Source organism: Phragmites australis, chromosome 10 (genome assembly GCF_958298935.1).
Source record: "Phragmites australis chromosome 10, lpPhrAust1.1, whole genome shotgun sequence".
NCBI lineage: Eukaryota > Viridiplantae > Streptophyta > Magnoliopsida > Poales > Poaceae > Phragmites > Phragmites australis.
The window spans coordinates 1,902,283-1,916,534 of NC_084930.1; the positions used below are offsets into that span (position 1 = coordinate 1,902,283).

The window sequence follows — 14,252 nt, forward strand, 5'->3', positions numbered from 1 at the left end:
ATCTTAGTAGCGCTCCACAATTGTGACGGAAATTTTTCCTTAACTATATGATGCGGTAGTTACTACTCAGAATTTGTTTAGTAGAGCTTTAGTTTCAAAATTATTATAGCTAAGTATCTTGACCTCTATAAATCTGTAGAGCTAGAGTTATGAGTACACTAATATAGTTTGTTTGGGTGAGCTATTTTTATTTCTATCTTAAATTAAAATAAACATTTAAATTATTTTATTTTAACCTATAAGCTTTAGATTTAAAGTGACCTGCCAAAAAGAGGTCTCAATCGTGTGACACACACTGGCACACGACAGATGGACAGGTGCCGGCCAGCGTGAGGGGCAACAGAAAGGTCACTTTTGTCCTCGAGTATACTACCTTGTCAGGTGTGAATATTCTATTGCATACTCTATGTTTAGGAGCATATATCACGCATCATGTTTTAGTTTATCTGTTTGCCGACTAGGTTGCTTGTTCAACAGCCAGGCCGGCAGCTGGTGGAGGACATGTCCTTAACAAATTAAGCCCGATTCCAGCAGGACTCCAACAAACGATGAGAGGGCATCAGCTTTTTCTTCTAGATTTATTTTTTTTCTTATTTTCTTTATTTTTTCTCATTTTTAACACTTTCTTTCGAGGAGAATCATAAAAGAGAAGGAGAGAATCTAATCCTAAAAGGAATAAACTTTAGAATTCTTTCGTAACAGAAACCGTTGAAACACTGAAAAGAAAAAATCACTTCACGACAGGAATATAGTTCATGAAGAGAAACAGTTGGCAATGGACTAAGATCCATCTTCCGCTGAAGCTCCGAACAGCAGAAATGGGTTGATAAAAGTCCATTGAGCTGAAAAGCTTCAGCTCGACCAACCCTGGATATCCTTGCAATCCAGCAATAGTTACTGAACAATTACTCGATAGTCTAGGTCAGAATATGTAGGAGAAAGTATGCAGTTTTATAATGCCGCGTCTGCTTGGTGTGTCAGTTGTTGACGTCTAGCATCCCAACTCGTTGACATGTGGGTCGGGCAGGTGGCTGAAAAGGCTATGTTTGGCATTAGCTGCTTCCTTGGGGTATCCTCCTGAGCTGTCCTGATAAGACTTGGTATGGTCCCCAAAATCTGGATGGATTCTTCCACCTTACAAGATTAATATAAACCATGTTCTCTGATACACTTGTTTATTTCCCCAAGAAAAATGATACTTGTACATTACTCCAATATAGAAAAAGGTGATCGACCTTATACATACGTGATGTGGTTACATTTCGACCAATCAGTCTTTCCGGTATAGGTATATTCATATATAGCTTGAGCTCTCAAACTTCTAATCTCTGTAAACATCGTGACTTGTTGAAAGATATACCAGCAAATAGACTCAGTCTTGTTGCTGCAGTAATGCCCAATATCTCAGTCACCAAGTCCCTTTGAAAATAGCCCGAAAATATTAAATATACTAATCAGTGGCGGATGCAAATGAACCAAATAAGGAAGCCCATTCACCTCTCCTTTTATTTTCTTTTTCCTTTTCCTCTTCTCCCTCTCTTTTCTTTTTTTTCCCTCCCTCATCCATAAAAAAAATTATTAAGGTCCCCTTTGGTTCACGGAATTTCCATAGGATTTTTGTAGGATTCGTGAATCCTTTGGATTTAACATTGTTCATGCCTTTGGTTCACAGGAACACAGGGTAGGAATTTTGAAGAATACTGTAGCAATCCATGAAAACGTAGAAATTCCAGATGATTCGATCAGCTCGTCATTAACCACTGCAGCTAGCTCAAAGAAGAAGAACATGAATTAAAAGAACAGAAACTAGAAAAAGGGCATGATTTCTCCTTAGAGATAAAAAAAATGACGATACTTTTTTAATATATATTGTTGTAGTTTTGTTAACCTAATTAACTTAATGTACGGTTGGTTCTAACAATTTTATATTTTTCTTACGACTCACCAAAGACATATCTCTATAAAATTCTTGTGTTTTTCAACCTTCTATTTTCTACCCGCAACCCTATTTTATGCTTATGTTTTTCTTATTTATACATGTTTTCAATCCTAAGTTGTAATGAAAGAAGGCTTTTGTTGGCTACAAACAGTAGGGACGCACCAGCCCCTGGGGCATATGTTGCCGACTGGCGATCGCGATGCACAAGACGGATAGCTTTGCTAATTTACTAGTAGTACCAGTGACAGTAGTACAGATCAATCCATCCATTATATATATTCGTTTGGAAGAAGGGATGGGCAGGCATGTGCCAAATCAGTGGCACCCAAAAAGGTGATCGCTGGACTATTATGCAACCAACAGCTGGTACAAGGGAAAAGGAGGGCATTGATTAAGCACGCAAGCAAAGCATCCATCCAATCGTTGCCCATGTGTTTGTCCGGGATCGCCTTGCCTCCTCGTAAAGGCCAAAAGCCACCTTTTGGATTGGACGCATGAACCGCTTCCTCCGCGGGAAAAATAACCCTACCAATACGGTGTAATCCATTTTCATTTAGGGTTTGTATCTAGTTTATAATAGGATATTGATAATTTATCTCATTTTTTATTTTAGCACACATGATTTTGTTTGTTTTTATAATAATTTTTTTATCACGTGTCATGTTATAAATTAGATTTAAATTCTAAATCTTTTAAATTATTTCCCCTTATAGCGCCACTCCACAGCAGTTGCTCCCTCCTCCAACTTGCCTCGCATCACATACGGCCAGCCGGATCGGAGAAGAGGACTTGTCACCAAACAAGAGCCGTTTCCTTTCCACGATCAATCCTACTATCCATACATGTCTGTTGTGTGTTCCCGATACTTGCGACTTGCAACTTGCGATTGAATCTCCAACTTGCCAGCATGCACGTCCATTTCCTAGCTCATTCACAGGCTTCTTGGATTCGGCAGCTTTTGAAAATTCAGCTGCAATTCCCTTCTTTTGTTTATTTAGCTTGCTCCTTTTAATTTGAACAGTACAAGTTGGTCATCTAGTCTAGCTGTGAAAAATGACGGATCAAGAGTTAAGAAACAGAGCTCTCCTTCTCTTCTTCCTCCTTTCCCTCTTTTTCTTCTCCCTCTCCTCATCTTCTCTTTTTCTTTCATGGGCTTCTTCGATTGGGCAGCTTTCGAAAATTCAGGTTCAATTCCTTTCTTTTTGTTTATTTAGCTTGCTCCTTTAGTTTAAACAGTACAAGTTAGTCGTCTAGTCTAGGTGTGAACAATGATTGATATAAAGTTAAGAAACAGAGTTCTCCATCCTTTTCTTCCTCCTTTTTTTTCTCCTTTTTTTCTTTTTTTATTCTCTTCCATACTAAAAATTATAGAGGTGTACCCGAGGGTGGGGAGGGCTCAAGCCCCCTTGGATCCGTCGCTGACTATGAAATACTACTCTACGTGGAGATGCTCTCTCTTCACGTGTATATATGTTATGGTGGCGGTGACACAACGTCCCCGAATATCAACCTCTTCTTTGATCGAGAATTGCCTTTGTCGTCGCATCTATTCGAAACCGAGCTTGGCCACATGATAAATATATCTGTGCTGCAAATTCGAAATTTAGAAGCAGAAGAAAAGGTCGGTAGCTCTAGTGTTGCAGAGACAAGTCAAAGCTTCACCAACAGGCCAACTAGGTAGTTGTTCGGGCCGCCGACACCGAGACCGCCGAGATGAGACGCTATTGCTACCGCTCGTCGTCCCGCGGAGGGAAAATATCCGGAGCCCGGCCGGACGGACGAGTGGCTGAGGAGACGAGAGAGATCATTTTGCCTGTCACGCGGATCAAATTATCTGACTTCAGCGCCATAAAATCATGAATAAACAGTAAGATATGATAGAATGAATAATATTATGATGGTAAATAATGTAGCATGGTACTATAACAGAAAATATAGTAGCAGCTATATTGTATCGATATTGTAGCATCAAATCCGATCTATCCACCTCGGATCCAACGCATCAATTTAAAGTCTTTGGTGAAGTCAGTGTTGGGTAATATGTAGGTTATGCTAGTCTAAAATAAAAAAAAATTATCGTAATTATTCAGAAAACTATGCTAGTAGAAGATTATAGATCGTTATCACTCGACGAGCAGTGTATCGAAAGAAGAGTTAGAATAGGCCGATCCAACGTCATTCGCATTACACTCCTTGAACAGCTTCTCGATCAGCTCCACGACCAGCTCCACGCAGGTGGTCACGCACAACCAACTCTGAGCAGGTGGTCGTGCTCCTCGACCAGCTCCCGATTAAGTATATCATGGCCTCCTGCTATCTGACCAGATCCGAGTGATCGCATTATCCTCCGTGACCAGACGAGCAGGTCTGTCGACCAGTGCGTCACGGCCGCCGATCAATCCCAAACACATCGCGATCAACTTGCCAAGAAGATCAATGTCACAATAGCAGTAGCGCCTCTACGATATCCACACGTATCGGGCAGAAACATCTAGCGCCAATGTGCTAGCTTCTCGCGCGCGGCTAGGATTTTGGAAGATCGTACGAAAAACTGCGGCTAGGGTTTTTGAGTGGCTCAACCTCACCACGCCCCACCTCACGCCTCTCTTTATATAGAGCTCGCTAATAGGCTACTACGTTAGATGCCCTTTAGGACTCTAACATCTTATTGATCACAATCCAATTAAACTCATGTACGAATCCAATTCATATGTGTTGTTCCAACCCATTTAGTGTGTGACCCGTTAGGTTCATGTATAAACGGTTATGACTCGAGAACACTTTCCAAACCGAAATCAATAGTGATCTCTAGTGGGACATGTTGACTCCTAAGTATACACAAAAGATCATATCGACTGAACCTTGATATACATATGCACCGATTCCTTCGCCACACGATATTATTTAAGCTCAAGGCAAGATACGTGTCACCCTTGTGATAGCTCGACCACTCACTCGATCAAGTAGTGGATTCATCATGATTAACTTTTTAATTATATTGGCATGGATATGCACTTTCTCAATCCAACTACCTCGAGGGGCCTAAAGATATCTCTCATGTTATCAAGGAGGGGTAAATTCCATCGCTCACACCCCATGACATGTTTAGTGACAAAGCCAAAAATGACCTTTATGACTACTCAGTTACGGAATAGCGTTTGACAGCCTCAAATTATGTCACTACACATTCTGAGAATCAATGATGATCTTAGGTCTAAGAATCTTGCAGGTACACCATTTGAGATAACAATTGATGGCATATCATAATAACAATCTCAGTAGTATCTCAAAGTGAGTCTATCCAATATTATATTCTCTAACATAAATGTCCACATTATTGATCGGATATCTCTATACCTATGATCCATGAAACATGATCATCAATCAATACATGTGCTGCTCTTATGTATTATTATAATGATATGCGACCAAGGATCGACTAAGAATAACATTATGATATAAACAAAGAGTTTCATGAACAAATCACATACATACCAATCAAAATAAACGATAGTCATCCTTGAAATAACACATTATTCAGAAGTATATGAACATAGATGTGTGATACAATCATCTCTATGAGAGCCTCTAGAGCTTATCACCTTCAATCAGGAGATCCCATTCCCGGTCATGCATGCTGCTAGCTGCATGTGCAGGCATGTACAAGTGCAATGATAATGCGTGAAAGGCTAGAAAAAAGTCACATCATCATTCAGGGCATTCAGGTCTTGTTGATGCTATCTGGGTTTGCGTTGCGCCGGCCGGCATCAGAACTACCTGTCATTCAGGGCATTCAGGTCTTCTCCCAGCGCTAACTAGATAGCTTTGTCCCAGTTGGCACAATTCTTTTTGGATATTCTTTTAATTGTTGATTTTGATTTTGATTAACTGGAGGTAGAGTTTGAGAAATATGTTTGCTTGTCTCATAATATGTAGGTAATGGATGCAACTTGACATTTGACTGTGGGATGATCGAGACTGAGCAGGGTGCTTGGTGCTAGACGATTAAGGAGGTTGGGGCGGAGTCAAGATGATCTTAGCTATACATGTAGAGGTTAAGCAAAGTATAAAAGATGGATGGAGACGACGTGTTGATAAAGTCAAGCGAAAGAGATATTGTTACAAGTGATAAGGCGGTCTGAGGGATCGGAAGTGGGAAAGACTTGCCGTTGGTCAAGATCATAAGACGGAATATACGTTTCGATATCGGGATGTTTGCTTGAGGTTACGCAAGTGACAGTGAGTCACGTTTTCAGAAGCGTGCAAGGGGTTTCGCGGTTTAGTCTCAAAAACGTGGGAAAGATTAAAGTGCACGTGATATCAGGGAAGATAAAGGCGTCACGGTCGTTCGATGGATGAAAGAGAAAATAGATCAAAATACACTCTGTGGTAGATAGGAATGTACTATAAGAGAGATATTTTGGGAATAAGTTAGGAAACTTAGCGGTTAAGGAACCTAAACTATAAATAGAGGAAGAGAGCTAGTTGAACCCTTTAAACCAGTCACTTGAACCCATTGAGTCATTCATATGAGAGCTTTGTGTTAGGGTTTTAGAGTAGAGAAGATGAGTACTTAGTCTATGTATTAAGTGAGAGTTGTGTGAGAAAAAAATCTTTGTAATCCGTCTAAAATAATGATGACACCTCTAAGCAATGAAATTTGTGTTTACTCTTATGCTTATATTCACATCATTCTAGTTTCCCTCTGTTATTTCTCTTGCAAGTTCATAAGTTTTTTTTCTGTTGTGTTTTCGTTCCGGTTATTGAGCTATTTTTTTTATTTTAGAAAGTTGTTCTTCTTATTGCTAGAAGCATAAAATTCATATACATATGTATACAAGTGAGTCTTAAATTTCATTGCTTTTAGATTATTAACTTGGAGAATTTTTTATACCAGTGATCTTTTCTTTGTTTCAAAGGTTTCTTTCCTCAAGTCGCTATCTTTTGTGACGATAACCCGTAGGATGAGTTTCAATAGTACATAAGGTTCATATACATCCACGAGAGCTATATATCTGAATATTTTCTTAATAACTTGATTCTCTTCGGTTTTGCTTTTGTTATTGTTTTTTGAGGCGTGTTAGGTGGGGAAAAAAATCATCCGTTTCAAAAGAAATTAATAAGATATCTATTCACCTCACTAGTCGTTATTTTCGTTGCTTTTATTATTGGTTTTTGAGGTTTGTTAGGTGGGGAAAAATCATCTATTTCAAAAGAAATTAATAAGATATTTATTCACCTCACAGTCACTGGTTGTTATTTTCGGTCCTATAAAATTTATGAACTCTGCTCCTCCTCCGGCCTATGCTATGATATATAGGTGTGCGAGTTTGTGCTCCAGACAAAAGTGATGTGTCATTCAACTTGTTCCAAAGTGAAGTACTCTTGGCAAAAAATGAAACCGGTCTAGAACAAGGGTACAGTAAGAGGACAAGATTGAATCGACGCCATGCCGATAAACAACAAAGCCTGGGACTCTTGCCGCTTGTACTACCATGATGGATGAACAAAGATTTCATTTGCTGCCAATGAAATCGAGGGATGAAAATAGTTATTCCGCCTTTTCGCTTGGCAGACTTCATCAGCTCGACTTGGCGGAAAAGTTCATGTTGTTGTTGCACGCATGCCCTCGCTTTCCGCTTTTGTGTAAAGCTTTACGGGGTCAAGAAAGGAGCTAAATAAAGCTGAAGCAAGAAAAGAAAGGGAAGCACGTGAATATCCCAATTCCTAATAAAGCATTTGACTATGAGCAACCAACTTGTGTGAATGCATGGGATTGCCTTCACTGTTAGCCCAATCAAGTATGGCCTCCGTTTACAAATAATTCACACTTTTGACAGCACTATTCAAACTTTTATTGATTAATTTCTCCCAAGTATGTGTACTTACTGCTACAAGTAATAGTCTCAAAGTACTTTGGATGACAAATCTAATGATACCTTTTTTTCAATTTATTTAACTGAACATTTTAAAATTTATTGTCAGACAAAGTTGTGAATCTCTTAGAAAGACTATGAGCGTTAAATTTCGGCGAGAGGAATTTGCATCGCGAAAAAGTTGCACGGTAGAGGATTCAATCGGATCCGATTGTGCAGCTTTTGAGACTGGAAAAGGTCCTCGAGCTTGTCTTTTTATGGTGGAGCTCTCTACTGGAGTAGCTTCGTTTTGCAGCATTTGCATGCTTCCTTTGTTTCCGGTGGACGGTGACCAAGTATAACAGATGTGCTGTTTTTATGTCATGATAAAGTGAGCCCGTGGCCGTAGTGTCTTATCCTTCACGACGAAACAACATTCAGTTGATGCAAGTTTATTTGCATAGTGGATATCTAAAGCTAACCGTAACGTAGCTTTGCTGCCCCTTTGTAATGTAATCAATCATGCAAATGTACTCACGAGGTGCACTGTAGCTGCACAGTGAAGAATGAACATGATTACGTAAGTATGCTTCACCCTAGTGGAGCTGGTTGTAATTCTATCCATCAGGATTAAACTACAGATTTATTTTAGTGTGTCTCGTTAAGATAAAATATTCTTTCAATGATAAACGACACACATGTCCACAGCAAAGAGTCTACAATGACTTTATCAATCTTTAAGCTTCATATCACCAATCTTTAATAGATATTATATGAGTGTATACATACGGTGATATAAATATACTCGTATATCTATGAATTATAATAGTGTTTCTGCAAAAATTTGCAGCATGCATGGGCCTGTGCAATGTGCACGCTAGCAAGCAACCGCGTGGTCCAACGGCTGAAAAAGGGCACACCAAAGCCTGGCTCCAGGATACCAGGAGTTGCTATCGTCTGTGCTCCTCGTCCCCATGCCGCCCGTGCATCTGGTTTCCTTCCTCCCCGGAACAGTCCAGTCCTGCAGCGCCTTTCCAGATTCATCGCGCACCGTCCGCACGCCATATAATATAGAACGCTCGCTGTGATAGCGGAAGCAAGGCACCCTTCTTTGCCTTGCCTACTACTAGTACCGCTCGGCCTCCGCCTCCCATGGCTGCAACCGCCGCGGCCAAGCGCCCCTGCTGCTGGCCTCCCGCCGCCGCCGCGGCAGCAGAGCCCAACAAGCGCCACCGCACGGCGGGCGCCGCAGCGCCCATGGACGGCGACTTCGTCACCGCTGATGATGCTGCTGCTGCGGTGCAGTCCCAGGGGCAGCCGCAGCCGAAGCAGCCCCTGCTCCCGGGGCTGCCAGACCATCTGGCCCAGCTCTGCCTGTCGCCGCTCCAGCCGCGGCTCATGCAAGCCGTCTGCCGCCCGTGGCGCCGCCTGCTGTACTCGCCGTCCTTCCCTCCGTTCCTGTCGCTCTACGCGGTTCTCGACGACGCGGACGGCGGAGTCTCGTTCTCGGCCTACGACACCGTCGCGGGCCGGTGGGACGAGCTGCCCCCGCCGCCTATGCCGTCGCCTCCGCCCAAGCTCTGGCACCCGTCGTTCCTCTCCCGCCGGCTGCCGCTCCAGTCCGTGGCTGCCGCGGGCCGCCTCGTCCTCGTCGCGGGCTCCACGCAGTCGCTCCACCCGGCGCTGTCCCGCCCCGTCGTGTTCGACCCGGCCGCGCCCACGCCGCGGTGGCAGCTCGGCCCGCGGTTCCCTTTCGCGCCGCGCAGGTGGTGCGCGGCCGGGGCGGCGCGCGGGCGCGTGTTCATCGCGGGAGGCGTGGGCGCCGGGTACGACGCCAACGACGCCCGCTCCGGCGCGGTGTGGGACCCCGCGGCGCCGTCCGCGCCCTGGGAGCCTCTACCGCCGTTGCGGGATGGTCGGTTCAGCCGGGACGCCGCGGAGGCCGTCTGCTCCGGCGGGAAGGTGTGCATGGTCAGCCTCCGCGGCAGCGGCGCCAAGGAAGGCGCCGTGTTCGACCTGCGGGCCGCCCGGTGGGAGGACATGCCGCCCGGCATGGTCGCCGGGTGGAAGGGCCCGGCCGCGGCGGCGTCCAGCGACAGCAGCGACGAGACGATCTATGTCGTGGACGAGGAGCGCGGGGCGCTCATCGCGTACGACTGGGCCACCGACCGGTGGAGGACGGTGGCGGAGTCGGAGCGGCTCAAGGGCGCCGCTGAGATGGCCGTGGGCGGCGGCAGGGTGTGCATGGTGGCCGGCGGCGGCGAGAAGGTGATCGTCGTGGACGTGACGCCGAAGGCGGGGAGGGGCTCGGCGGCGCCGCGCATGTGGGAGGTGGCGGCGCCGGCCGGGAAGCGGGTGGTGGCCCTGCACGTGCTGCCCAGGATGACACGCGCGGAGTAGCAGGCAGCCGCTTCCCGCCACGTCTCGATACATGCATACAGGATTCGGACACGTGCTATCACCAGTTTCTGTGCATAGAGCCATTTGCAAACTTCTCCTGCTGCTCATGATCATCCTGTTCCCATTATCTCCAACTGCTTCTCTTTTTTTTTTTTGACATTTTGTTCTTCGCCGAGCTTGATTCTCGCGTGTTTCTGTGAGATACTTAGCACAAATAACGAGGAAGCTCGAACAAGTCACAATCAAAACGCCGAAGTTGCAATGTTTGTCGACTTCTCGGGAGTTCTTTTGATGGGAAACCAAATGCGAAAGTAGATCGATCCCATTGCGAGCAGCAGGGACGATGCCAGTCGCTTGGAATCTGCATGTTGGCACGGTCGGTTCTTTGACTTCTTTCTCGACGGCCGGTGGGCTCGGCGGAGCTCGGCACGCGACCAGATTTTACCCGGGATCGTGTACAGATGGACCGCTGCTCGGCCATAGATTTGATTGCGTCTAATCCACTCTGCGCGAACGCAACATCAACGGCCATGGGCCACACACCGCGACATCACGAAGGTTCCCTGTCTTCCCCGTCCGTCCTCCCTAGTCCCTCCGTCCCCGGTCAGCCATGACAGCCTCTGGTCAGCGAAGACCGGCCGGAGCTGCTTATACACGTGCATGGTTCTTCTCCTCCGTGACCTACTACACCAAGTCTACCGACTCATGCATGGTCTGTACTCTAGACCGGGCAGGACCGGCGAAAAGGCCCAATGGAGTCGATTCTTGGCGAGGCGTCGCCGTTCCATGTAAGGCCAAAACGGCCGGCCGGCAGGGCAATAAAGCCCGTGTGGTTGCTGTGGGCGCCATCCACCCCACGGGCACGGCACCAGCCGTCCAGTCCAGCCGCGGCGCGCCGATTCGCCCGCTGCCGCGCGCCATGATCGATCCTCCTCGCCTTTCATTTCAGCTCATCATCACCTCCCCGCTGCTATAGATGGCTCCGCCGTGCCAGTGCTGGGCTTGAAAGGCGACGCGGGCCATGGAAGTCTGGTGTTATCAATGCGGCAGCTTTCAGCTCTGACAAGTGAGGGGAGCAATTAAAGTGTTTTGGCTCGTTCAATCGGGAAAGGCGGGAGGGCCGGGCGAGGACGGCGACCGGCGGCGGTCGTGGTCATCATCATGTGGTGGATGGGTTCGGAGCATCGATCCTTCCTCCCCTGTCGATATCGACGGGACTGGGCGAAAAGGTGGGTTTCAATTTATCATGCGAACAAGGCGTCCGATCGGGGGCCTATTCGCTCATTCCTGATGTCACTTCTTCATCGACAAATCAACTGCATGCAGCGGAAAATACACGCTTGTTTTCACTCTCTCCTTCTTTCTTCCTGGACTTGGATAAGTAGGGCTGGCAACAGGACGGCCCCTGTTAGATTCGCGCGGGTTTTACACTCTGCAGGATTTTTTTTAATAATATTATTTTATTGTAAAATTATAAAAATAATAGTTAAATTCATAAAATTATAAGAAAAGTAGGCTCGATGACCTGTAGAATGTGGAATGCTGATAGGTGGTAGGCTCGGCTAAAGGGGTGCCATGTAGATTGTTCGTGGTGCGAAGGAGCCTATCGGTACTCTATCTGCCGACATGCATTTATATAATCAACAACTGCCGATTCATCTCCCATGCGCGACCATACAACAGAGAGACGCGGCGAGCATTGGGTGGCGGCGGGAGGTGAGGCGCGGCGGGCTAGCGAGCAGCAGTAGGGCGGTAGCTACATCGTTGAGTTTTTTTTTATCTTTTTAGGAATAGTTAGAAATATTAGAAATTAAAAAAGTAGGTTATGAAATTAGAAAATAGTTAGAAAAACAGTAAGTGATTTAGAAAAAAGTAAAAAATAGTTAGAAAAATTAGAAAAATAGTAGGATACTTAGAAAAGCAGTAGAAATTAGTTAGAAATTAGGAATAGTCTAGAAAATTAGAAATACTTAGAAAACAATAGGAAAATAGTTCGATAATATTAGAGAAATGTAGAGTAGAGTAGATAATTTAGAAAAATAAGGTTATGAAATTTAGAATAGAGTAGGTATTGTTTCAGAAATTATCTATAGGTAGAAAATTTAGATATGTAAACGTAGAATAGTTAGTTAGGAAAAGTAGAATAGTTGGAAAAGTTTAAATATTTTAGTAATGTAGAGTTAAAATAGGTTATTTGATGTTCTTCGAAAATTTGATATTATTAGACGTACATATTTTCTGTTGATGTAGGAATTGTACAATTGATTTGTTGTGAATTTTCGCAATATTGTGTTTAGAATGGTAGGGGGAATTTTTTTGATTCATTTGGAATTTAGAGGAGGAAAATTTAGATATGTGTATAATACATAGTTCGAATTTTTTCAAAAGTTAGACAATCTAGAGTAGTTTGAAGTCGAATTGTTATGAATATGTAGAATAGAAATGGAGTTTTTTTTTTGCAGCATTACATTTAGAATGGTATAGTGTGAATAGAAAAGACATGTTAGCGGTGATATTGGATGGTTAAGCAGAATACAAGTGTTAGAGGTGGCAGCCGAGCCAAGTGGCTCTTGGAGACTACCGTCAGGGGAGTGACCCGGGTTCGTGCCCCGATGCTGCCCCCCCCTCCCCCGGCGCTCGTACAGTCCCTGTGTGACTGTGTGAGTGTGGACCCCGATTCTGAAAAAAAAATGTAGAATACAAGTGTTGATGTTGAATAGATTATGTTGTCATAAATGTTGTATGTTGATTACAAATATTTAACCTGATGGAGTATAGTATGATTGTTGAATCAAAGATGTTGATCGTATTGGGGTTCACAATTTTTTATGGTCCTAGATATGTTATGCATTGTGACAGTGTGGTGGATTCGAGTAATTTTCAGTATGTAAACACATAATTAGTCCGGGAGAGATGAGATGGGCCCAAGTGTTTAGTTGGCTGTATAATCTACTGCAAGTTGGTTCAGCATATCAGCAGCTGACGGTGAAGGTTTTGATTCCTAGAGGTTGCAAAATGGGATGGCAGTGAGAGCTCTAGGAGCTTACATGTTTGAAGCAATGACAACAATTTATGTCACTGGGTTGAGACGGGGATACATGTCTAGGTTACTTATAAAATTTCATAAGGACTGTTAGGTTTGTGAGAGCTTACATGTCTAGGTTACATTCAAATTTGTACTGACATGTTAATGTTGTCGTTACTTTCTGTATGTGCCTTATTTAAATTCTCTAAGACATGTTAGGTTTATCATTAGTACATACCTATGTCTGTTAGAGTCGTTGCATGGCATGTGATGCTTCGGAACTTTAACATTTCAATATTAAAAGCAGTACTCCCTCTGTTTGCAAATGTAGGTCGTTTTAGTCTCATCAACTATTATCTAAATATAAGTCATTCTCGAACTTCTATACATTTTTTTCTTTTTTTTCCCGTCTTGCCCTTATTTAATAAATACTATCACTCTCATAAATTAATGAGTTATTTTTTCCAATGCAGAATAAATGAATGGCAACAAGGTCATTTGATCTACTTTCTTAATCCTTAGGTATAAGTCTAAAACGATCTATATTTACAATTGGATGGAGTATTGTTTGGTGTCTACATATGCTAATTAGGCCATTTGGATGTACTTTTGCTCTGGATGTACCTCACTTCCCAAATTAACAAATAATATTACTAACAAATCAAATTTTTGTAACAAATTTCTATAATATTACTAACAAATCAAATAATATTACTTTTGCTCTGGATGTACATCACTTGGCACTCCGTGTGCTGTCATGTGCCTATTTTTGTAATTTTATGAATTTGGCTATTATTTTTACAATATTTCAATAAACTAATATAATTAAAAAATCCTCTGCGGGGTAGGGGTAAATTTTGCATCATGGGGATCGCGGGTTGGGGACCTAATTTATGTTTGGGTTGGGGGCAGGACAGATATTCTCCCGCGGGCGTCCATGCAAACCTGAAAAGAGTTGAATAGCTAGCGGCCTAGTCGCCTAGCCCAACTCACCAACCAGCCCTCTGCAGCCACTACCCTCCTGTGCTCCTAC

General features: G+C 43.8%; 1 protein-coding gene across 1 annotated transcript; it reads left to right on the forward strand.

Moving 5' to 3' along the window:
- The first annotated feature begins 8,730 nt into the window (after positions 1 to 8,730).
- Positions 8,731 to 11,547, forward strand: LOC133883346 (F-box/kelch-repeat protein SKIP25-like). Its single transcript, XM_062322643.1, has one exon. The coding sequence runs from the start codon at positions 8,947 to 8,949 to the stop codon at positions 10,192 to 10,194; it is 1,248 nt and encodes a 415-aa protein (XP_062178627.1). The 5' UTR covers positions 8,731 to 8,946; the 3' UTR covers positions 10,195 to 11,547.
- The last annotated feature ends 2,705 nt before the right edge of the window (positions 11,548 to 14,252 follow it).

Excerpts from the sequence above, each read along its gene's own strand:
- LOC133883346 (XM_062322643.1), top strand. The coding sequence starts at position 8,947 with ATGGCTGCAACCGCCGCGGCCAAGCGCCCCTGCTGCTGGCCTCCCGCC.